The 25,947-nt window shown below is 34.6% G+C and overlaps 1 protein-coding gene across 1 annotated transcript; it reads left to right on the forward strand.

Annotated features, from left to right (window-relative positions):
- The first annotated feature begins 2,115 nt into the window (after positions 1 to 2,115).
- Positions 2,116 to 24,344, forward strand: LOC131148139 (uncharacterized). The gene is made up of 9 exons (XM_058097877.1): positions 2,116 to 2,520; positions 13,700 to 13,886; positions 14,029 to 14,162; positions 15,819 to 15,931; positions 16,025 to 16,265; positions 16,460 to 16,621; positions 16,745 to 16,824; positions 17,231 to 17,280; positions 24,196 to 24,344. The coding sequence occupies exons 1-9, from the start codon at positions 2,116 to 2,118 to the stop codon at positions 24,342 to 24,344; spliced, it is 1,521 nt and encodes a 506-aa protein (XP_057953860.1).
- Positions 24,345 to 25,947: the final 1,603 nt, after the last annotated feature.

Below are 25,947 nucleotides of genomic sequence, written 5' to 3' on the forward strand. Positions count from 1 at the left end.
GATTTAACCTTTTTTTTTTTCAATGCATACGACATATTTAATGGAAAACAAGATGACCGGAAAAAAGAAATAAACTAGCAACAACCTATATAGAAAACTTTTACCCAAATCTTTTCCTTGATTTTGTAGGTGAAAAATTCAAACCACATAATAGTAAATCTTGTATATATATATATTTGTTTTCAGTCACACGGTACAATAAAAACGTAATTTTCAAGCTCTTAATGATATAATAGATTATTTGTTAAATACTATGCGATAAAAGGAAGAATTTGATCAAGTCGGATAAAATTAAAATCACATAAATGATTTAAAAACTATTTAAACGGATTCTAATTTTGACTATTTTAATTGAGATCTATTTATATTATTACAAAAATGGAACTCATGTTATGATGAAATCAATTTAATCTTTCGTTGCTACCACATGGATCCCTACAACAAGCTAAGGTATATAAAGCAATATGTACGTAATCATATGTAATCATAATCGATTATGGATGAGCCAGTTTAATTAAATCGTCAAATTAAATTAAATTATCATAGACTTTAGTAGGGTTACGGGTCAAGCATTGGCTACTAAATTATGACAAAAACTTATCTGCCTAACTTCCACGGTTAACAGAAAACTTGAACAATACAAAATTGAAACAATATATCATTTTGGCATGAAATCAAACATTACGTTGAAACACATAAAATAATTAAAATTAATAATATACTTTTAGTAATAATTTGAGTTAATTTTATAATATAAAAGTATTGAAAAAGAAAGTGATAGAAAGTTGATGATTTTGAAAATATTTTTTTACAAAATTAATGGAATCAATATAGAGAGAGGAATTCAATGGGGTCGCGTGGGATCGAAAAGAAAAAAGTTATAAGAATAAATTTAAAAACTATTATAAATTAGTGGGGATCACTTGGACCCTTGTTGAGAGAGAAACGAGGGGAAAAGAGATAAGAAAGGTTTAAAAAAAATTATGGGGCTTGCGTGGGTCTTGCAATTGCTAGAAAAATATTAAAATTAGTGGGGCTCACATGAGGCCCTCTGCAGACACACAAAAAATGACATCCAACGTTGTGTGTCTACGCTTAGTTAAGTCTCTGGTTCAGGAATCAAGAAATAAAGAGAAAAAAGAAAGGGAGGAAAAAAAAAGACAAGAAAAGAAAAATGAGGTGAAAAAACTTGATGGTGACGCACGTCCCACCAAGTTTCAATTTTAATGCTTAATGAATTAACCACTAAATTGGGTTATACATTTTTGCTTGTGGGGCAATATTTTTTTTTGATTTACATGGGAACTCCTCCTCATCGACGCTCTCCACCTTTGCTGGCACCAAGCCCATGGGTCGACGACCTTCCCCCTGATGCGTCTCTCTAAAAATTCGGATGCGGTCACGATTTCCATTCGCCAGTTGGACGTTCGTCAAATTTGAGACTTAGGACCCATCTTAGTTTACCGTCAAAAGAACTTCGTTCGAGGTGCCTTGAGTGTATCAACCAGGAATTGAATACACGATCCTCTGTCTTACGTGCCAGCGTCCTTCCACCACGCCATGCCCGTGGGGTTTGCGGGACAATACTTGTTGAACTATGCTTCGGCTGTTACGGACATAATCCCCCCCCCCCCTTCTCCCCGTTTTGCTCTATTCTACATCAAAATTCACGAGAGCTTTTTTAATGAATTTAACTAATACATTTGTGGGAGAATTAACTAATATTGTAAAATATTTGGAAGAATGAAATGATAACCGTTTTTATGTTCCTTTTCGTTTTGGAAGTTCATTTTTTTTTTTTTTTTGGTGCATTTTGAAAACCAAGGGAAGCACAACATACCATTAAAAACAGCCTTAATAGAGGGGTAAATTGTTCGTATAAAAAGTTTATCAAAATCACTATACATTTTCACCCTTTGTGCTTTCTTCTAGAATTAGATAATAAATTTGTCGGAATTTACTGCCTCTTGCCCACAAATTTAGGGGAGAACCCATCATTTTGTTTTTCAATTTTCATACAACATTCTGTATATATATATATATATATATATATATGTATGATCTTTGAAGCAGAAAATACCCAGTCATAAAAAAGCATCGTATGCAACATATGATATGAATACCCTCGTGCTTTCGGCTCCATGCCTGTCAATATTACTATTGCTGCTTTCCTCAATCTCTGCTCATATGAAACCATCATTCAATCTGCCAAGACTCGGCGTAGCAATACGAGAAGAAATCCTGCGTTATCCCCAAGTTGTACCATCTGCATCTTCTTCGAGCGATTTTAAAACTTTTTTCTACAACCAAACGCTCGATCACTTCAATTATAATCCAGAAAGCTATACAACTTTTCCACAAAAATATGTGACGAATACAGAGTATTGGGGCGGTGCAGCGGCCAATGCTCCCATCTTTGTTTATTTCGGGTCCGAAGCACCGCTGGATGAAGATATGTCTTCTATTGGGTTTCTCTCAGATAATGCTAGACATTTTCAGGCTCTTCTTGTTTGTATAGAGGTAAGAATCAAACTCCACATTCTTCCCTTCATCCTCATCTTCACAGTTTTCTCTTGGTTCTCCCTAATTGTATGCATAACATAGCATCAAATCTCAGTGATGAACGCACTGATTATTAGGCTACACATGGTAGGGAGATTTGTTTTTTTTTTTTTGAGAAATAAATTGTTTAAATATATTCCATAATTTATATGGTGCCGTGCATGATATTAACAAAAAAAAAAAAAGCTTTCCTTTGGTTTCTTTGAAGAAAAAAGTAATTCATATTTACTTAGGATCTGTTTTGATCAAATATTTTGGATAGGACAAGAAAAGAAAAGAAAAGAACAAGAAATTTATTTACCTTTATATTTTCCCTTTGTACCGAATACTACTAAAAATGAAAATTTATTCTAATATGATTTAAAAATATAAAAAAAATGAAATATTAATAATGTGTAAAATTAAAGTTGTGTAAAATTTATTCTAATGTGATTTAAAATTAAAATAAAAATCAAATGATTACATTTGATTTAGGAAATTTTAATTATGTTAGAGAAAAATTTTATTTTGAAGAGTATTTGAAATAGAAATAAAATATTTTTCCCAAATAACATCCTTGATCCAAAGGAAGTCTTTGATCGGTGGAGGGGACACTCAGCAAGTGGTTGTGACTGAAACTTAGTGAGAATCAGTTGTAGAAACAATGTAATTCAATATGAAAATAAATACAGAGGACTTCAAAAATAACTCTCTTTCTCGCTCACTAGTTATTCACTCCCTCAACACCTCATAATACATTGCACACACACACATATCCATTTATAGCAAATCATACAACAGTATAATCAACTATGGTGAGAATTAATCTTCAACGGAGGTGGGCTGGTAGGTGGAGTAGGTTGCGTGCCGATCTCTAATGTCAACAGAAATGACTGTCAATGAGTCAAGTTTAATTTTTCAACATCCCCTCTTAAACTTGACTCCCCTAGCTTTGTCACTGCGAGCATTGTCTTCAGTCTTACAAAAATATCATTCCTGAGTTGTTTTGTGAAGATGTCAGCAATCTAATCATATGTTCTGCAAGATATCAACTCCACTTCTTTATTCTTGACATACTCCCTGATAAAATGATACCGAATATCAATATGCTTGCTTCTTTCATGGTAAACTGGATTTTTCGCAAGTACATCGTTGATCAGTTGTCGATGTAGACTTCTGTGGGGTTATCTTGAAGAAATCTCAAATACTTCGGTATATTCCTAATCTATATACCATGACAAACAGTTGAGCTGACAGCAACATACTCAGCTTCACATGATGATAGTGCTACGATGGGTTGCTTCTTTGATGATCATGTAAACGTTGTATCTCCCATGAAAAATGTGAATCCCGTTGTGCTTTTTCTTTCATCAAGATCTCTCCCCCAATCGCTATCTAAATAGTAGATAAGTTTGCAATCACCTTTTGATGAATAGAACATACCATCAGTGATGTACCCTTGACATATCGGAGTATCCTTTTCGCTGCATTCAAGTGCGACTGGTTATGAGTCTCCATGTACCTGCTGACAAGTTCAACTCCATAGAGTATGTCTGGTCTCGTGCACGTCAAATACCTCAAGCTTCCAACCAAACTCTTGAAGTATGTGGGGTTAACATCTCCTTTCTCATTCTTTCTCAATTCTAATCTTGTTTCAACCGGAGTTGTCATAGGGTTGCATTTGTCCATCCCAAACTTCTTCAGTACTTCTTTTACATAGTGGCTCTGAGAGATGAAGATTCCCTTCTCGCTTTGCATGACTTCTATGTCAAGGAAAAGAGCCATCTAATCAATATCCTTCATTTTAAATTCTTTGACCATGCTCCTTTTGAAAATGGCAAACATCTCTAGATTGTTGCCGGTGAAGATCAGATCTGCAACATATAGGCAGACAATTAGCATGCTTCCATCTATCTCCATCTTCATGTATAGCGCATTAACATAGGGACACTTCTCAAATCCATTCTTCTGGAAGTAGTCATCAATCCTCATGGTCCACGCACGAGGTGCCTGCTTCAAACCATAGAGTGCTTTCTTCAGCTTGTACACTCTATCTTCTTTGCCCTTCTTCACATATCCAGGTGGTTGATCGAGACAAATCTCTTCTTCCAGAAAACTGTTGAGAAATGCTGATTTCACGTCCAGCCGGTAAATCTTCCATCCATTTTGTGCTGATAGTGAAATTAGTAATCAGTTAGTTTCAAGCTTGGCAACTAGGGCAAAGATTTCTCCATAGTTAATCCCTTCTTTCTTCTTGTAACCTTTGACGACAAGTCTTGCTTTGTATCTCAGAACTTCTCCGTAAGCGTTCCTCTTGGTCTTGTAGACCCATTTCACACCAATAGTTTTGCGGCCCTTCGGGAGATTTGTAAACTCCCAAGTCTTGTTCTTCTCGATGGATTGAATCTCTTCATCCATCGCTTTTCTCCATTTATCTTCTTCGTTAGCTTCTTCAAAGCTAATCGGGTCACTGGTCAACAACAGACAGTAGAGTAACATACTCTTCTATTGGTTCTGTAGTTTCATATAGGTCAACTAGATTTCGAGCTCCTCTAGGTCTCATGTCTGAGATTTCATACTCAATTGGTGATGGAGCTTCATTCCTCTGTGATAAATCATGTGGAGGTTTCTCTAGCTCGGGAACTTGTTACTCGATAGCCACTTCTCTTGTCTGTGTAGGTTCTTTTCCTTCAAGTGTCAATTCCGTATCTTTGGACGATTCAGCTTGGTCCCATTTCCAGCATTCATTTTTTTCAAAAATAACATCTCGACTATAAATGACTCTCTTGTTGATGGGATTGTAGAGTTGATATCCCATTGTGCTGTCACCGTATCCAACAAGGATACACTTCTCTCCTTTATCATCCGACTTTGTCCTTCTTGCTTTTGGGATCTTGGCGTAGGCTATGGAACCAAACACCCTAAGATGATTCACACTAGGCTTGTGAGTACTCCAAGTTTCATGTGGTGTCTTTGTATCAAGACTCTTCGTAGGACATCGGTTGAGTAGATAGATTGCACATGACACTGCTTCTGCCCAAAAACTCTTCGGCACATTCTTATCCTTTAACATGCTCCTGGCAATGTTAAGGATTATGCGGTTTTTCCTTTCAGCTACACAGTTCAACTGGGGAGTGTAGGTCGATGTGAAATGTATTTGAATCCCTTGTTGCCTAAGGAATTCTAGGAAAGCTTCATCCTTGTACTCTCCTCCTTGGTCTTACCGGAGTGACTTGATGCGATAACCACTCTATTTCTCCACAAGATCTTTGAACTCTTTGAACTTGTCGAACACCTCTGACTTCCTTTTCAAGAAGTAGACCCAAGTCTTCCTACTTTAGTCATCGATAAAGGTGAGGAAGTATCAATTCTATCCATTTGAAAATGGTCTCAATGGACTACACACGTCTGTGTGTACTAGCTGGTGCGACATGGTAGATCTCTAGTCAGCTTGCTCTCCAAAGCTATTTTTGTGTTGTTTGCTCAAAACACAGCTTTCACATATCACATTTGGGTGGTGGATGTTAGGTAAGCCTTTCACCATCTTTTTGCTTCCCAATTGTTTCAAACTTTCAAAATTCAGATGCCCATACCTTAGATGTCATAACTAGTATTTGTCTTTGATGATAGCACTTAAACACCTTGGCATATTATGTTGGATGGCGAGAGGGAACATTCGATTCTTTGCCATTTTTACTCGATTAACGAGCTTACCTCGAGCGTCTGTTATCGCCATCTGCTTATCTTTAAGACTAATTCGGTAGCCTTTCTCCATGAGCTGTCTAAGACTAAGTATATTGGTCTTCATGGCTTGCACATAGTACACGTTGGAGATAAAAGCGTGGTCTCCATCCTTCCTCTTGATAAGGACATTTCCCCTTCCTTGAATTGGGACTTTAGAGAGATCACCAAATGATGTCTCTCACTGAACTTTCTCATCAAGTTCATTAAATAGATTCTTTCTTCCAGTCATGTGATTGTTGGCTCCAAAGTCAAGGTACCAAACATTTTGGTCCTGGTAGGTTGAACTGTGTGCCATTAGCATCAATGATTCTCCTTCGGCTTTCTCCTTTTCTGCAAAGTTACCATTTTCATTTATTTCGTGATTTTGGAAATTACCTCTGCACTCATTGTTGTAGTGTTTGTACTTATGGTAGTTGTAGTAATGATTGTTTCTTTTGTCTACGTTCGAACGATTATTATATCATCCTCTTCTTCCTTGTCCTCTGCCTCGTGGGGTATAATTCTGTTGATTTCGTCCCTCTCTAGTGGGACCTCTTCTGCCTCTGCCACCTCCTCTGGAGTCAAAATTTCCATAATTTTTTTCATGAGATCCCCGGCCTCGTCCTCTTCCTTGCTGTGATGTCCCCCCTTTGTCATATCTATCTGTAGTGAGGGACAACTTTTTTTGGAGGGCTTGCTCCAGTGCTTTATCATCACCCCTTCTATTGACTTTCTGCTCATGGGCTTGGAGTGAGCCCACAAGTTCTTCTACAGACATGGTTTCCAAATCTTGTGTTTCTTCCATGGTCACAACTATATAACCATTTTTGGATCTATAGATCGCAAAATTTTCTCACAAATTCTCTCTTCATTGAGAGTCTCTCCATTTCTTCTCAACTAATTTGATATTATCATAACTCATGTACAGTAGTCAGCAATAGATCCAGTAGATTTCATTTTTAAAGATTCGAAATCACCTCGCAATGTTTGAAGACGAATCTTCTTTAATTTGTCTGCACCTTTGTGTGTTCGATGGAGAGAGTCCCAAACTTCTTTGGATGTCTTGGCGGAAGCGATGATTTCAAATGTGGTCTCATCAAGGCTTTGGTAGATTCTGGACTTCGCCTTGCAATCCTTCTTTTGATCGACTCGCAAGGTCGTTCTTTGAGCATCGGACATAACTATTTCGGCATATTTTGATGGGCTCTCTCTGTACTCATCTTCAATGATGTCATGACATCCTGAGCACCTAGAAGGACCTCATTTGAATAGACTAGTTGTCATAATTTTCTCGGGTCAACTTTGGAATGACCGCTTGGGTAGCATTGTTCACCATTGAATTTAATATATAAAAAATAGAGAGTTGGGGGTTGGTTTTGGCAAATCTAATGCCACCAATGTGTTCAGAAGGTTGAAAAACCTTAGGAACCAATTTTGGCTTGCAAAGAATTGGTTCAAAAATCACTGAACGGGCTACAAGAAGTTCAAGTGGTTTAAATTGGGCCTGTTTAACTTAACGGCCAATTTAATGGCGTCAAAACTTACTAGAAGGGCCACATGGCAGCTTCTGCACGTGCCGCGTGTCGGCGGCTGCACGTGAGTTGGAAGGCGGGCCAGGTCGTGTTTGGGTCAAGGATATTCTAAATGTAAGTACTTCAAAGTTAATTTCAAGTATAAAGTGGTTTGAAGCTCTTAGAAATTCAAAAATATATTTTTATATATATATACTCTAAAGAATATCTTTATAATCAATAAAAAGAAAGGGTTTGAGAAAAGAAAATTTTTTGAAATAATGAAGGGCCAGGTGACTGCCATAATAAGGCAGGCGATTGCCAAATTAAATAGAAGGTTTTTCAAAAAGTCAGTAGCTAAACAGGCGACTGCCTAAACCTGTCAGGCGCCTTCGTGAACAATCCAGGCGACTACGTTGGTTTTGGCAGGCGACTGCCAGCATTTTATGTTGAGAGTTTGCTCTGTCACAAGCAACTGTCAAGTCGTGGCAGGCGACTGCCACTCGAACATTGACATTAAATCTCTCAACGGGAAGATTTTTTAAACTACGTTTTTGAACATATTTATTTCAAATACTTGGAAATGATTTTTAGGAATCTTTGGGAGTAATGGATGGCTTCTAAAACATCTATAAATAGTTAAAATCTTCAAAGGTTTCAAATGATCATTATTGATGCAATATTCAAAGGTTTTTGAAATTAAGCAATCTTCAAATGTTTTTAGATCTAGTAATCTTCAAAAGCTTTTAGATCCAACAATCTTCAAAGGTTTTTAGATCAAGTGACTTTCAAAGTTTTTAGATTAAGCAACTTTTCAAAGGTTTTTAGATCAAGCAATCTTCAAGTATTCAAAATTCTCAAAGGATCTAAAACTCTCTTGTGCTTAAATTTATGATTTGCTATCGATTTATACTTTGAAGCAAAGCTCTCAAAACTCAAAATCTTTCATTTTCTTTGAAAATTATTTGGTAATTCATACTAAGTATTGAGCCTCAAATTTTTTATATTTGAATTACCTTGAAGTATCATTGTGTTGATCATTGTACTAATTTACTCTATTATGAGAGTTTTCTTTTGTACACAAAAACTCTTTATCTTGATTCTTAGATGATACAGGGTTGTTAAATCATTGGACCAAACGAGAGATTGCCATTTGGAGAGGCAGACTCTAGCCTAATAGAAAGGGTGGTTGTAAAAAGGTGTTGTTCCACGTGGTAACAGAACTGATATAGTGGAATCCTTTGGTATTTTTCCAAGGGTGAGGGCGTAGGCTGTGTTGAAGTCGAACCTCGTAAAAATTCTTGTCTCTTTCTCTCTGCTTTACTTTATATTCTTTATTTGTTATCATTGTATGGTTTAAAAGTATAGGTTGTAGGTTTTTAAGTGAGAAAGAAACAAAGGTACTTGATATTTAGAAAGTACGTTTTGGTTAACCATTTGCGGAAACCCAAAAAGGAAGTACGTTGGTTAATCTGCGGAAATCTTGATTAAGAGAGGTGCATTATAAAATCTTACAGGGAAATCAACTAATGCTCTAATATTCTTGGTTGAGTGATTGAATTACTTTGATTTCATTAATTGACTTGTAAATTTATATTTCAGTATCTTTAGGTGTGATTATCATTTATATATTTTGTTTTCCGGATATTAAAATCAAAAGCTTAAAAATTGTTAAAATTAAAAAGAATCCAATTCATCCCCCCTCTTGGGAAGCTATTCCTTATTTCATGATTCACCTCAGTTAAATCCTTTGTAGCTATCAACATGTCATCGATGTACAATAACAAAAAAACAAGAGAACCATCCTCCAGTTTATTCATACAAACGCAGCAATCATACTCACACTATTTGTAGCCAATCTTCATCATATACGAATCAAACCGTTTATACGATTGCCTTGGAGACTATTTTAGGCCATAAAGAGATTTCTACAACCTGCAAACAAAATTTTCTTTTTCTAGTTAAATGAATCCCTCCGTTTGTACCATGTAGATTTGTTCCTCCAAGTCATCATGAAGAAACATCGTCTTCACATCCATTTTTTCCAAATGAAGATCGTAATAAGCTACCAACCCCAACACAATTCTGATAGAAGTATGTCAGACCATTAGAGAAAAGATCTCATCATAATATATCCCTTTCGTTTGTGAATATCCTTTTGCCACCAACCGTGCCTTGAATTTATTTCCTTCATTTTCTGATATTGTCTCCTTCTTCCTGTACACCCATTTGCACCCAATCGGTGTCTTCCCATTTGGAACCTCCACCAACTCCCAAGTTTTGTTCTTATGCAGTGGTTCCATTTCCTCAATTATTACTCTCATCCACTATCTTTCTCTTGGTCGTGCACTGCCCTTTGAAAAGAAGTTAGATCGTTGCAACAAGTAAGGAAAGCATAAGATACTAAATCATCAAAATAATACCTTGACGGAGGCCTGATGATGCATTTGGATCCCGTATAGGAATATCGTCAACTTGCTGATTTCTCAAGCTAAAGCTCCCTACAACCATGGGACCATGATCATTTTCATTGCCCTGAGCTTCCAACTCCACCTGCACAACATGTTCATCATTGCCCCAGCTTTTTGGCACTTGTTTATGTTCATCTAACTCTTAAGTATGCTTCACATAACCTTCTCATTAAAGACTATATCTCTACTGATCACCACCTTGTTTGCCACCGAGTCCCACAGTTTACACCCCTTCACACTCTCTGGATATCCTAAGAAGATGCAATAATGAGACTTCGGTTCAAGCTTAAACCTCTCATCACTAGACACGTGGACATAGTCTGAACACCTGAATACCTTTAATTTAGAGTAGTCTACTGCATTTTCTGTCCAAACCTTTTCTGCCACTTTATCCGCTAGTGATGCCCTTGGTGATCGATTAACCAGAAAACAAGTCATACTAACTGCCTTAGCCCAGAAGTTCTTCAGTAGCCATGCATTCAATCTGATACACAGAGCCCTATTAGCAAGAGTCTAGTTCATCCATTCTGTCACACCATTTTACTGAGGTGTCCAGCGAACTGTAAAATGTCTCTTGATGCCCTGCTCTGCACAAAATTCCATAAACCAAGAATCAGCATACTCGATCCCATTATCCGACCTTAAGTATTTGATTCTCCTCTCTGTCAAGTTTTCCTCTTTAGCCTTCCAAATCTTAAACTTAGCAAACGTACTAGATTTGTGATGCATGAAGTAAACCCAAACCTTTCGTGAGAAATCATCAATGAAATTAACATAGTACACATGTCCACCTTTTGATGCAACTCTAACTGGCCCCCAAACATCTAAATGTATATAGTCAAGAATTCCTTTTGTCTTGTGAGTAGCTTATCTGAATTTTGCCCTATTATATTTTCCAAGAACACAAAACCTACAAAATTCCAACTGACACATTTTCAAACCTTTCAATAATTTGCTCTTGTGTAGTTCTTTCATGCCATGTTCTCCCATATGCCCCAGACGTATATGCCACAAGATGGTCTCATCTAATTCAGCATCCATGGTTGCAACTCCACCTACAACGATAGTACCCTGCAATGTGTAAATATTTCCATCCAATTTCTACCCTTTCATTACAGTCTGATTACCTTCCCATACCGACAAGACTCCACCATTGTACTTGTAATTAAAGCCATTACAATCCAAAGTACCAAGAGATATTAAACTCTTTCTTAACTCAGGTATATGTCTTACATTACACAATGTTCATATAGCACCATCAAACATTTTTGTCTTTACATTTCCTATGCCAACAATCTTGTAAGAAGCAACATTACCAAATAAGAATTGATCCAGAATTTACTAACCTATAAGTGCTGAACCACTCCTTGTTTGAAGTCATGTGATAAGAACATGCTGAATCAAGTATCCAAGAGTCCGTTAGATTGTTCAACTCCGCTGAAACTGATAGAACATCACCATCCACTGAATCCTCTTTTTGAATAACATTCACAGATTTAGAAATCCTCTCATGCAAATTAGCATTTCCCTTCTTCCAATTCGGACACTCTGGTTTCACATGCCCTTTTTTAACGCATTTATAACATCGGATTTCCTTCTTCTTCTTGGATTGATTTCGAGATTTCTGATTAGACCCATTTTTAAACTTTCCTTTGCCTCGCTCATTACTACCGTCTACCACAAGTCCTTCTCCTTCATCACATTTTCAAACTTTGATGAAAATGTAACAAAGCATTTGTTACCTCTTCCAATTCAAGTGTTTCTTTTCCCCACATAAGAGTGGTCACAAGATTCTCGTAGGTATGAGTTGAGGGCAAAGAATTTAACAGCATCAAAGCCTTATCATCCTCATCAAACTTCACATCAACTCTCACAAGATCACTTATGATTTGATTAAACTCATTGATGTGTTGATTTAGACTAGATCCTTCTACCATATTAAGCCAATATAAACGCTACTTAAGAAAAAGTTTGTTATTGACGGATTTAAAGATATACCGACTTTCTAACTTTTGCCAAATAGCCGTTGGAGAATCCTCCTCCATCACCCGATAGAGAACTTCATTGGCTAAACACAAGCGTATTGTCGACGCTGCCTTTGCTTTCAAATCTAACCATGCTGCCTCATCTATTCCTTGTTGCACAAGAATATCTTTCACTCTCCACTGCCATAAACCGAAGTTTCCAGTTCTATCGAATTTGGCAATGTCAAATCTTGTAGAAGACGATCTTGATGTCATAACAACAACTTCTCTAATACCAATTTGTTGTGATATGGATCGTATAATGAAAATGCATGGTAGAATAAACAACAAGAAATAAAAAACACAAAAAAGGAACCATAATACAAAGATTTATGTGGTTCGGCAAAGCCGACATCCATGTAAGCAAAAGGCAGACAAATTTCACTATAAAAATCACAATGTACACAATACACTTCAATAATGATCACTCTCACTCTCAAAATATGCCCAGATGACATATATAGAGTTTTCTTGGAGGTTTCCTCCCATTTGCCCAACCACCCAACGTTCAAAATTAAAAAATTCAGACAAACTGTCGTAAACTAGGCGCCTCTCGTCAACGAACACAGGGCTTCGTCAACGAGACAAAGAAGAACCTTCGTTGACGAATACAAGACTTTTATCAACGAAGTCAAAAGTCTAAAATTTCCTGCTCTCGGTAATTATTCGTCGACAAACTTCAGAACCTTCGTCGACAAACCTCTGTTGTTCCCTCATTGACGAGCATAGGCCCTTCGTCGACGAGTCATGTTGTGCTGCCCCCTTCATGTTTTTCCTCCTTCATTCTTTGCTTATCAAAATAAAAGTATAAGAGCCACAAATAACATAGTGTGAGAAACGAAACTAAAAAAAACAACTTAGATTTTATGTCACTTAGTGAAGTGGCAACAAGGGATGTGAGCGAATTTTAAACAATAAGAGGAGAGAGGGATTTCTTGACCCCTTGGTAATTGCTTATATTAAGAATCTCAATATTTTACTAAAATCCTAATTTTTAATTGAAATTTGCTAGATTTTTAAACAAATGGAAAAAAAAAAAAAAAACGGAGCATTGCAATGGTTTGATTTTGTTGTACAATGCCCCCAAAAAAATGGAATGTCTACATAAATAACTTATCATAACTTTAGATTTTGAATGACCTAGAGTGATTTTAGAAAAGCTTGAACTAGACATTTAATTTTTGAAATCAAAATCATTTAAAATCTAGAAATATGATTGGTAGTCGAAAATATGACGTGATTAGGGTGTATAACCTAATAATTTATCATATTTTATCAAGTTCTATTTATACATCTTTAATTTTCATAGTTAATTAAAGATTGAGTAATATTATTTGCCATTTATTATAGTTGAAATTAATTCCTATAATTTCAGCTCCATCATTTATCATTGGAATCTTATTTTGAGATTTACTTTGTCACTTGTCAGCATCGACTTTATGGGGATTCCAGACCCTTTAAATCGATTGAAGAGGTCTTGAAAAATGCTACTATTCGAGGTTATTTCAACTCTGCTCAAGCTATAGCAGATTATGCGGAAGTGCTCACATATCTTAAAGAAACATTAAATGCAAAAAAGTCTCCAACAATTGTCATCGGAGGATCTTATGGTGGAAGTGAGTTACGACAAATCCTAACCTTTTGATTTAATCGACTAAACTCACAATCAGATACACAAATTGATATGCACAGAAAGGATAAGCACGATTCAATAATTAAAAAAACGCGCATCATTTTTTTCAATCTTACTTTTTTCAGTGCTTGCATCATGGTTTCGGCTCAAGTATCCCCACATTGCCCTCGGAGCTCTAGCCTCATCAGCGCCTATCCTGTGGTTCGACGACATCACACCACACAATGGATATTCTTCAATTGTAACCAAAGATTTTAAAGTAATAGCAATCATCTATAGTTTATTAAGCATATATTTCGTATAAGCTAATCAACATACACATATATTGAATGTGATTGCATATGAGTAATGCCGCATGAAATATTTTTATAATTTTTAAGAAAATTTTCAGATATATTTTTTAAAAAAGATAAAAAATGTATTCATCATAATTTAGTTGACAAATATTAAAGTTTGAATTTTTGAAGTTATTTATAAATATTAATACTTTTAAAATTAAAAAATACAAATATGGATGAGATACCATGAAACATCTTGTAATATAGGGGCACAAAAAGTATTAAAAATACAAGATATAATGTGGCAGTAACGCTCTAACTAAGATTATTAGAAATATTACAAAGCATTATAGAAAAAAAATATATAAGTAATTAGTTCTTATTCTAAAAGAATATGACATGAAAAGTATAAAAAAAAAAAAATGCAAGATGTAATATGACATGAATGCTCAAATTAAGATTATTTGAAATATTACAAAGCATTATAGACAAAAAAAATTATAAGTAATTAGGTCTTATTCTAAAAGAATATCAATATATGACTTTTTCCATGAAAATACTAGTAAGTTTATTACAATTTTTAGTTGTAATTTTCTAGAAAAAATTTTATTGCTGCTATTTTTTTTTTTTACCAACCAATTATTAATGATTTTTTTTTTAAAATTTTTAAATTTATTGTTTGGAGGATACTTCTAGGTCCGCAATTTCATTTCTTAAATTAATCTTTCAGAAATTATATCACTATTTATTTTAATGATGTTAGATACTTCATAATAATTTTAGAAGAAATCAAGAAATTTACCTATTTTATTTTGGTATATATATTTTATTTAACATTTATAATACCATTAAATTCATTTATTTATTTTTTGAATGAAATGGATTTTATTAGATTCAACATTGACCTGTTTAAAATAAAGGTTTTAAACATATATTTATATAGTATTATCGAATTTACCTTTTTTTTTTAATACTTGTCTTACTTATAAAAGATAATAATGTTATTTGTCCGCATCATTTAAAATATTTCTATTTTTATATATGATGTGTGTATACATTCTTTTTTGTGTTCAAACTTTAATATATCTAAAATAAATTTTATAAATTTATTTATCTAATTTTGGTAGAATTTATTTTCTTTTAAAAATATTTTGTATTGCTTTGAAAATTAGGGATAGTTTTGTCATAAAATAATTTACTTTATTTGTATTTTTATTAAATTATTATATTATTTTTAGTTTTTTTTTTTTTTCTAGCTAAATAGAAAATTTTTTCTTCAAGTTCAAACTTTAAATATTAGAAATTGTAAATGTAATTTTATCTAATTTTGGTTTAATTGACTTTACATGCACACACACACACACACACACACACACACACACACACACATATATATATATATATATATATATATATATATATATTATAGAACATTAATTATTTTAAACGGATATATAATAAATATATAAAATATATATCTTATAATAAAATATTTTAATAATCTAAATAGAAATTTATCTTTCAAGAGCATTTTGGAACTTAGGTGAGTTGCTTTTATGCTATTTTAAACCATGCCCACATGCATGAAATCTGCTTGGCGTGAAGACTAACAAGGCGAGCACATATAATGCATGCAGGAAACTAGTGAGAGTTGCTACGAGACTATACGTGCATCATGGACTCAAATCCAACAAATAGGCTCTACGCCTGATGGTCTTTCATTCCTCACCAGGAAATTTAGAACATGCTCGTAACTATACAATCTCTGCCATTGACTTATATATATAATACAAGTATACATATAGATTTAATTTTTGTAACTATCTGTGGCTTTGTGGATCAGCCCTTTAAACGACTCTTCAGAGCTGATGAACTACATGGTCGGTATATATGAAGTGGCAGCGCAATATGATCGTCCGCCATACTACCCAGTTAACAGGATATGTTCAGGTATTGATGGAGGATCCCAGCAAACTGATATTCTCAGTAGGATATTTGCTGGATTAGTCGCTTATATTGGGAACAGATCATGCTATCACACAACTACTCCGCCAACAGAAACATCCTTGGGTTGGCAATGGCAGGTGACCTAATTCTTTCATCAACTTTTAAAATTTCCTTATTTTTCACTGCCAAGAAATTGCACTTTTCTTTTTTTAGATTAATAATTTTATTTGAAAGAAATGGCTTGTGGGAGTACTTAATTAATTCAATAAGAATTATGCTTGCATTTAACTAAATATAGTTGATGATGACTGATTATGTTTCTTTTACATAGACTTGTAGCGAAATGGTGATGCCCTTTGACTTTGCTACTGAAAAAGATAGTATGTTCTCTCCACCAACCCCATTTAATCTTAGTAGCTTCATTGAGGACTGTAACAAATCTTATGGTATCCCTCCCCGCCCTCATTGGGTGACAAGTTATTATGGAGGTCATGTATGTATATTTCTTTATCCATATTTATAAGTTATATGTTAATTTATAATGTTTCCATATATATTTAATTCTTATGTAACCTTATTTTATCATATCATTTCGAAAAATTGTTATGCTCTACAGGATATAAAGTTGGTTCTCCAAAGGTTTGGAAGTAACATTATTTTCTCGAATGGGCTAAGAGACCCTTACAGCATTGGCGGGTAACTTTAAAATTATAAGAAAGAAAAAGATGTATACAATGTTGTTAAAATAGATAGTTTAATTTTATAAGCTTATCAATCTACCTTGGAAACTAAGGTCATGGGTGACTTTGGTGATCCCAAGATCACCGGTTCAATTCCCCTTTAAGGCATTATGTTGGTGAAATACCAGAGGTGCGTTAATGGGCGAGCAACTTTTACCCCTTGGGTTTGGTGCCACCCCATAGTGTCTAAAGTGGCATGATGGTGGCTGTAGTCCTCGGGTTGTCCAAAAAAAAAAATCTAGTGTGGAAACAATATATTTTTCATAAAAAAAAAAAGTAGTGTTGATATATTATTTTATGGAATACTTACATGCTCTAACTATTTATGATTTTTGTTTGCATGTCTGCTTGGTTGGCTATAGGGTGTTGCAGAATATATCAGATAGTGTTGTTGCCATCTCCACAATTAATGGTATGTATTAGATTATTTCATCTTAAATTATTTTCTGTTATAAAATTATGTAGAAATTAATAATAAAATAAATGGAGATGAGCAAAAAAATAAATGAAGAAGAGACTGAATTTTTATGTGGTTCAGATATACCTACTTTACGGGCGGATGGGATCAAAGTTTCACTATTTTAGGGGAGAATTACAAAGTGATACGAATTTGACCTTGTACAAAAATATCATCTTTTACCTTCTATATCTCTCTTTTTTCTTTCTCTCTTCTCTTCCTTATTTCTTTTCTCTTTCATCCGTTATATTCTCTTCTACGTCTATACCTCTCATCTCAATCTACTTCTTATATAGGCATATTGAGATCTAAATGCATGCTAATATATTATTATTATCTATGTGAGTAATGAAGACATGGATGATGGAGCATCCATGTGATGCATGTGGAGAGTAGGTGGTTGTCAACCATGTGATTGACAACCACCATGCTTTATTTTATAATACTCCCTCTTGGTTGTCAATCATATATTCACTCCTTTTGCTAAAATCTTTAAAATGTCTCATTTCGATGGGATGAACCAATTTCTTGAATGTTATAGTTGTCAAAACTTTGGTCAACAAATCAGTTAAATTATCAATTGATCGAATTTTTTGAACATCTATATCACCATTCTTCTGAAGTTCATGTGTATAAAAGAATTTTGGAGACATATGCTTCGTTATGTCACCTTTTATGTATCCTCCTCTCAGTTGAGCTATACATACAACGTGGTCTTCATATAAAACTGTTGGAATATCTTTGATTGATTGAAAACCAAAATTTTTTTGGATATGTGAAATCATTGATCTGAACCATACACATTCTCTATTAACTTCATGCATAGCTAGTATTTCAGAATGGTTTAAGGATGTTGCTATAATCGTCTATTTTACTGATTTCCGAGATATAACAGTTTTTCCATAAAGAAATACATACCCAGCTTGAAATTTAACATTGTGAAGATCAGATAGATATCCAACATCTACTTATCCTACTAGTTTAGATTTGGAATCCAATGAGTAGAATAAACCCAAGTCAGATGTACCTCTCAAATATCATAGAATGTGTTTTAATTCCATTCCAGTGTCGCCAAGTAGGAGCAAATCTATATCTTTCTTGTAGATTTACAGAAAATGTAGTGTCGGGTCTTGTACAATTTGCCAGATACATCAAAGAGCCGATAGCACTTAAATATGGTACTTTAGGACTAAATAATTTCTCCCCTTTATCATGAGGTCGAAATGGATCTTTCTTGACATCAAGTGATCGTACCATCATTGGAGATCCCAAAGGATGAACTTTGGCCACATAGAATTGCCTTAATACCTTTTCGGTATATTTAGATTGGTGAACAATAACTCTACCATTTATATGTTCAATCTCTAGGCCAAGACAATATTTGCTATAACAATTATAGCAAATCCAGATTCTAATCCTTTAATAAAAGCTCATGGACAAATTAGATCATTTATGAGTCATTCTTTCACAAGGTACTCACTTAATCGATTGTACCACATGCATCCAAATGGCTTAATCGGTATAAAGATTGTTGGAGTTTAACTTAATATAAATTTCTGGGATTTGCTTCAAGCAATTCAAATCCTTCAGGTATTTTCATATAAATTTCACTATCCAACGATCCATATAGGTATACTGTTACTATGTCCATAAGACGTATGCTCAGTTGTTTAGCGACTGCTAACCCAATTAAGAATTTGAAAGTGATTTCATCCATTACAAGAGAATATGTCTCCGCATAATAAATTTCGGGTTTCTGCGAGAAACCTTGTACCACAACTCTTGCTTTATATTGAGTAATTTCATTATTTTCATTTCGTTTGCGCATAAATACCCATTTCTATCTAACGGGTTGGACATCTCTTAGTGTCTGGACTACAAGTCCACAAACTTCTATTTTTAATAGAGAGTTTATTTCTGCTGTGATAGCCTCTTGAATTCCATTTTGACTAATCACTTCTATATCGACATTTATCAATAGATTTAGGTTCAGGATCCTTATTACTTATGGTAATGTCAGTAGTTACTGCATATGCAAATGTGTTATTGACAATAACTTTATTTCTATGCCACATTTCTCCTGTATAATGAATTGAGATCTCATTATTATTTCCAGGTATCTATCTCTTTTCAAGGGATGTCTCTTCAGGAGTTTCCTCTTTAATTAGGAGATTCCTCTTCCGGAGGAATTTTCTCTTTAGGAGATTCCTCTTTGGGAGGTTCAATAATAGGGATTTCATTTTTAGGAGAAATGAGTTTGTGAATGTCGAATGGATTATTCACCTCTGTAACCTCTTCTAGAGTGTTTACAGATTTTAGTTTTCTCCATCTGGGAGTTTTATCTTTTGCACCATCAGACGTTCCATGTTTAACTTATGGCTTAGGTTTATTAGCTGACTGTTATCCTTCAAGGACATTAATACATGTTGGAATATTTGTAGCAGGTATGTGAGATTTTAGTATAGCCTTGGTATCAGCAAAAGAATCTGGTAACTGATTTGCAATTCCTTGCAAATGTACAATCTTATTAACTTTCAGTTCACTTTGATTTGTACGAGAATTTAAATGAGATAAACTCATGGCATTCCCTTCAATTTCATGCTGTGATTTAGGCACTAATTTTGCTCCCTCTAAGTAAGGAATAATGTTTCATCAAAATGACAATCTTGAAATCGTGCTTTAAACAAATCACCCGTTAAAGGTTCAGGATATCTAATAATAGAAGGAGAATTAAAAAACTAAACATATATACCAAATTAGGTTGAGGACTCATTGCAATTCTTGAGGGGGAGGGGCAATAGGAAATATATACAACACAACCAAAAGTTCTAAATAGAAATATCAGGTTGTTGCCTGAAAACTACTTGCGATGGGTGTTGAAAGATTTATAGTAAGCAGTTAGCCTTATATGGACTAGTTATGCAACATGAAAGAAAAGCATGTCACCAAACAGATAGAAGGCAATTGATTCTCATTATCATAGGTTAGCAATGAGTTGAATTGAAGCCTTAATAAAAAGATTCAGCAAACCATTTTGTGTATGGGTATGAGCAAATGGATGTTCGATGTCTGTTTTTCCAAGTGGAACGCATGCAAGAGTTATCAAAAGTTGTGGATGTAAAATTTCACAACAGTATCCAAATGAAATGATTTAATTGGAAATCGGGGAGAGAGGGGAAAATGGGCTCATAATCCTATCAAATTGCCGAAAGAAAGGAAGTCTGCGAAGCAAATATTACAAATAGAAAGTAGGAAACATGTGGCCATCTAGAAGATTGACATCAATTAAACCCATGAAATATCTAAATGATCAGATGGTGGAAGTATTGGTCTGCATTACATCACATATGAATTCTTGTAGAAAACTAAGAGATTCAAGACTTACTTTGAAATAGATAGTTTGACAATTAATTTCTTTGAGTTGTAGGTATACACATAAAATCACTCGACAAAAGAATATTCTGGTTCATTTGTGGAGGGACCAAATGAAATTCCCAATGATTCTTCGCAATCAGTAAATCTCCAAGATGTCCAAGATGTCTGCCAAAAGGTGTAAACACTTTGGGTCATGCACTTCTGTGCAAGACAGTTATGATTCTACACTTTTTTTGGTATTAATATGTCCTGAAGATAAAGTTGGTATTTTTCTAAAATTTGTTCTTCTCAGAAACAATAGCTGCACTTTATTTTGGTTTCCAATATTGATATCCATGAGGTCTTAAAATCTTAAAGATTAACATAGTTCTTCTGCATGAGCTGGAATATAAAGCTCATTGATTTTTTAATAGAAGTAGTACCAATGGGTAACTTATATTAGCTCTTCTAGAGTCTCCGTAAATTATATTTTGTAGGCAGATATTGTATTTAAATTCATGAGGAATACTTTTAAATGATGAAAATATTTTTCTATCTCGAAGGAATTGTGTGTGTGTAGCACTATGTCACTAAACAAATTCTTCCATAGGCATCTTCTTAGACTCGCTCAAAGCTTTAGGGACAATCCCCACTAACAAACATATTTTTAAAAACCCATTTTTTTATCATACGGTTAATTAAATTCAAACTTAATATTGCTACTTTAATTATTAAATCATTGTTTCATTTGATTTATAAGAAAATTAAAACAACATTCAAGATATACAGAGTTTGATGGCCCAGTATTAAAATCTATTGGAAACAACAGTATCAGCAAAAATTGCTTTCAACTTCTTTACTCTTTTCCTTTTCTTTATAGATGCTCGATAGAGATACAAGTGTCTAGATGTTACGACAGGTAAGCGGACCAATGACCTCTTCCTCTGCCATCTGTAAAATTTAGTTTCATACTGTTCTGGGCCGCTTTTGATTTGATCATTTGCCCGCTTCTAGGGGTCATCCCTCTTCTTGGGGTTTGGTACATCCACGTCAATGCCAGTAGTAATTATTCAACCAAGACTATGACCACTACACGACCATACCTTCGACCTCGTCCTTGACCATGAGATGTTGTTATATCACGTCAAGGAAATGGGGGTCAAACCCAGTTGTGGACGAGTTTGCGATTTCTTTATCAAAAGCTCATATTATGTCAATGACAAGAAGACATGATATAAGTTTGGAAAAATTGTAAATTTCCTCTCTCATATGGATGTGCAGGAGCACATAGTGGGATGAAGGTAGTAAAAAAATTTTCTAACATGTCTTCATCAGTAATATTTTCTCCACATAATTTTAGATTTTAACTAATCTTATGTAGATATGAGTTATATTCGCTCACTGTTTTAAAATCTTTCAACCTTAGGTGCAACCATTCATATTGAACTTTTGGTAAAATCACTATATTTTGAAGGTCAAACCTATCCTTTAAATTTCTCCATAGGACGAGTGAGTCTTTAACAGTGAGGTATTCCGTTTTTAACTCTTCCTCTAAATGATGTCGGATAAAGGTCATGGCTTTTGCGCAATCCTACAGGGATGCGGTATTTCCATCTAAAGTAGCATTTTTCAAGTTCATTGCATTTAGATGGATTTCTACATGAAGAATCCATGACAAATAGTTGTTTCTTTTGATGTTAAGGGGAACAAACTCAACTTTGCTTAGGCTTGACATCTAAATAAATTAACAATAATAAAGTGATTTAGAAAAGCGAAATGTAAAATTTGATATAATAATGAGATAATAATATATTATTTTCACCATTTCGGGGTTACTTATTATTTTATTTACTTATTGTTTAAATTTGTACTATTCAAAAGTATGGTTCCAATTTACAATATTAAATTGTGGCAATAATTTTTCACCCATTCTAGAGATTAAATATATGGACAGTAAATTTAAATATATAGTATCTCTTTTGGAGATAAAGAATTTGACATGAAAGATTTGGGTACTGTTAGGAAGATTCTTGGGATGGAGATTCGCAAGGACAGAGCTGTAGGGAGACTGTTGTTATCTCAGAGGAGCTACATTGAGAAGGTGTTGGGGAGGTTTAGCATGGAAAATATTAATGCAAAATCGGTGAGTACACCATTGGCGAATCACTTTAGGTTGTCTACCACCCAGTGTCCAAAGATGGATGATGATATTCATTGCATGTCAAAGGTCCCATATGTCAGTGCAGTGGGGTGCTTGATATATGATATGGTTTGTACAAGACCAGACTTGGCACAAGCTGTCAGTGTGGTGAGCATGTTCTATTAAAATCTAGGCAGAAGGCATTAGGATGCAGTGAAGTGGATTCTCATATACTTGAGGGGTACTACATACTTTGGCATTATGTTTAGCAGACAATAGGATGATCCTTTAGTGGTAGGTTATGTGAATGCAGACTATGCGGGGGAGTTGAATGATAGGAGGTCTACCACATGGTACGTATTCACCCTTGTGGGAGGGCCTATTTGTTGGAGGTCCATGGTGTAGTAACTTGTTGCATTATCTACTACATAATCGGAGTACATAGTAGTGGCTGAGGTTACTAAGGAAGCATTGTGGGTTAGAGGATTGGTCAAGGAGCTAGGTATTCAGTAAGTGGACTTAAGCTGCATTATGATAGTTAGAGTTAAGAAATTGGTTGCTTCTGGGGAACTATTGTTTGAGTAAGTTCTCACATATGAGAATGCAACATATATGTTGACAAATCCTATTACAACGGACAAGTTCAACAATTGCTCGGACTTGGTCAACGTCTTCAATTTCTAGATGGGAGGCGTCTCAACCTACTACCCCAGGTGGAGCTACGAGTTATGCTTTTGTATTTCTCTTAAGGGGTGAATATTCACCAAGGTAGATATTGTTGGAGTATGTGGCTCATATTTAGTGGAATGCATGCAAAGGGAAAGCATGGTGAAGAAAAACAAGGAAGTCAGGCTGTAAGAGGAACAATCAACGGTTTAATCAATGGTTTGATGAAACTGTCAACGGTTTTGTTTGGCATAGATTTCGAATTTTGAATTGGGAAGATTAGTAGGTTGGGGATTCATAGGCAAAACCTCCGAGGATTGTTATAGGGGTATTTTAGGAACTTCCTAAGTTCTTGGTATGTGTAGGGTTAGCATATAAACAATATTGTAACCCTTGTTTGAGGATTGATAGTGAAATTCAGCCGCTTGCTCCCGGGGATGTAGGCATATTATTGAACCACGTAAATTATTGTATTATGTGTTTATTTGCTTTCCATATTATTTGTGTGTGATTGTATTTTCATATTATTCATTATTGATTTCTACATTGTTTGATTCGAAACGATTTATTTGTTCGTTGCGCATTGATATTTTGCACAACAATAATAAATAAATAGACAAAATAATAAAAAAAATTCCCTTATGCAAGACCTAGGAGACTATGATATATACTTAATTTGGAAATCTCTTAATATAAACTTTATTTTGCAGGATCTCATTGCCTGGATATACTTATAGCAAACCAAATCACTGATCCAGAATGGTTGGTTATGCAACGAAAAGTCGAGGTTAAGATCATTGAAGGATGGATCTCACAATACTACTCAGACCTCTCTATTTCCATTGATTTTGGAGAATAATCACAATGTCTCTGGAAAATAATAATAAAAGATGGGTCTAATGCTACTTTACAAATAAAGAATTTGGAAGTTAAACAATATATATATATATATATATATATTAGATTATATTATATGTGAACACGTAATAGTTGAATATCTAATTTAAATAAGTATTAACAATCACAACTATTTGAATATTGGGCAATGTATTAATTGTATGAATGAATCTCTACCACATTTATGTATGTTGACATTAAAAATCAACTCCCTATTTTCATGTTTGTAACTCATTATCAATAACAAACAACTGAGGGAAAAAAAAAGCATAAGAGGCCCTCGTTAACCTCCGATGGCCTTCTCAAATGCTTTAGCCAGTGTTGATAGTGAAAGAATGTAATTAGTATGGCCATGTTAAATCTTTCCTACCTTCCTTTCCCCGCCCTTCCCTTTTATCTTACTCTTTTAAATGATCTATATTAATAAAGGAGTCACCCAATAATTTGGAGCGGGTTGCACCTTCATTATACCTTCTATTAATAGGGAGGTTACTCCTCCATTTTGAGGGAGTTATACGTCATCATTCTTTAAATTAATGGAAGGTTACTTCTCAATAATAGGATCAAGATGGATTATATTTATGATTTTATGATGCCTATTGACACCCCATTTTGTCTCTAGCGTCGCTTAGTAAAACATGGTTTCCTTTTTGATACCTCTTAATTTTCATGGGTCTCAAATTAGAAAAATTGGGTTTGCGGGACACTAGCAAAATAAAAATTTTAAAATTAAAAAAAAGCGTAAAAAGTTGAAAATCCAAAAGTATGTACTAAAACTCACTTTTATCCAAGCCCTAGAATCAAGGCTCAATCGGATTCTCAATTTTGAAATTGAACTCCAATTGGAGTTTTATTCGAAAAATCTAGCCCAAATCCCATTCTTGTAGCTCATTTAATTCCTAGTTTTAGCTCAATTCACATTAGCCCAAGCCCGACTCAATCCTAGCCTTTGCTTCGTCCACCCTCCCAATTCCAATTCCCCCCCAAATTCCATATGTAGTGACTTGCCCAAAAAGCTAGTTGTCTTTCCCCTTCTTCCTTTCACACTTTTAATGCTAACTTGACATTGCAATCCACCCACATACCCCATTGATTTGATCTTTCATTGGCCATTATGAGAGACATATATATTTGTGATAGAGATAGGGGAGATGAATTAGTAGAGAAAGCCAGAATGGCAATCACAAAAATTCAAATTTGTGATATGTGCTATTTTGAAGAATACCTTTGTGAGTTTCAACACTAGCATTATCGATTAGGCCACCAAGACCAAACCTATGCCAAAGAGGTCTTTGTACAGAAACTACCAAGTAGTTGGCCATGATTGGTAGCCCAAGCTGTAAAACAAAGATTAAAGAGAGATACATAAGTGTCAGATACTCTCGGAGTATGAGCAAAAAATAGTAAGGCAGATGATAAGGCTTTACTGTATGCAGAGGCATGTCTTACAGGACGTAAGAAATATGCCATTTATGAATCTTGCATGTTGCCCTAAGACTAGTGGGATTGTAGGAAGGTACGGATATGATCAGAGGACAATAAAAACTTTAGAACATACAGAGTAT

Source organism: Malania oleifera, chromosome 2 (genome assembly GCF_029873635.1).
Source record: "Malania oleifera isolate guangnan ecotype guangnan chromosome 2, ASM2987363v1, whole genome shotgun sequence".
NCBI classification, from domain to species: Eukaryota; Viridiplantae; Streptophyta; class Magnoliopsida; order Santalales; family Ximeniaceae; genus Malania; species Malania oleifera.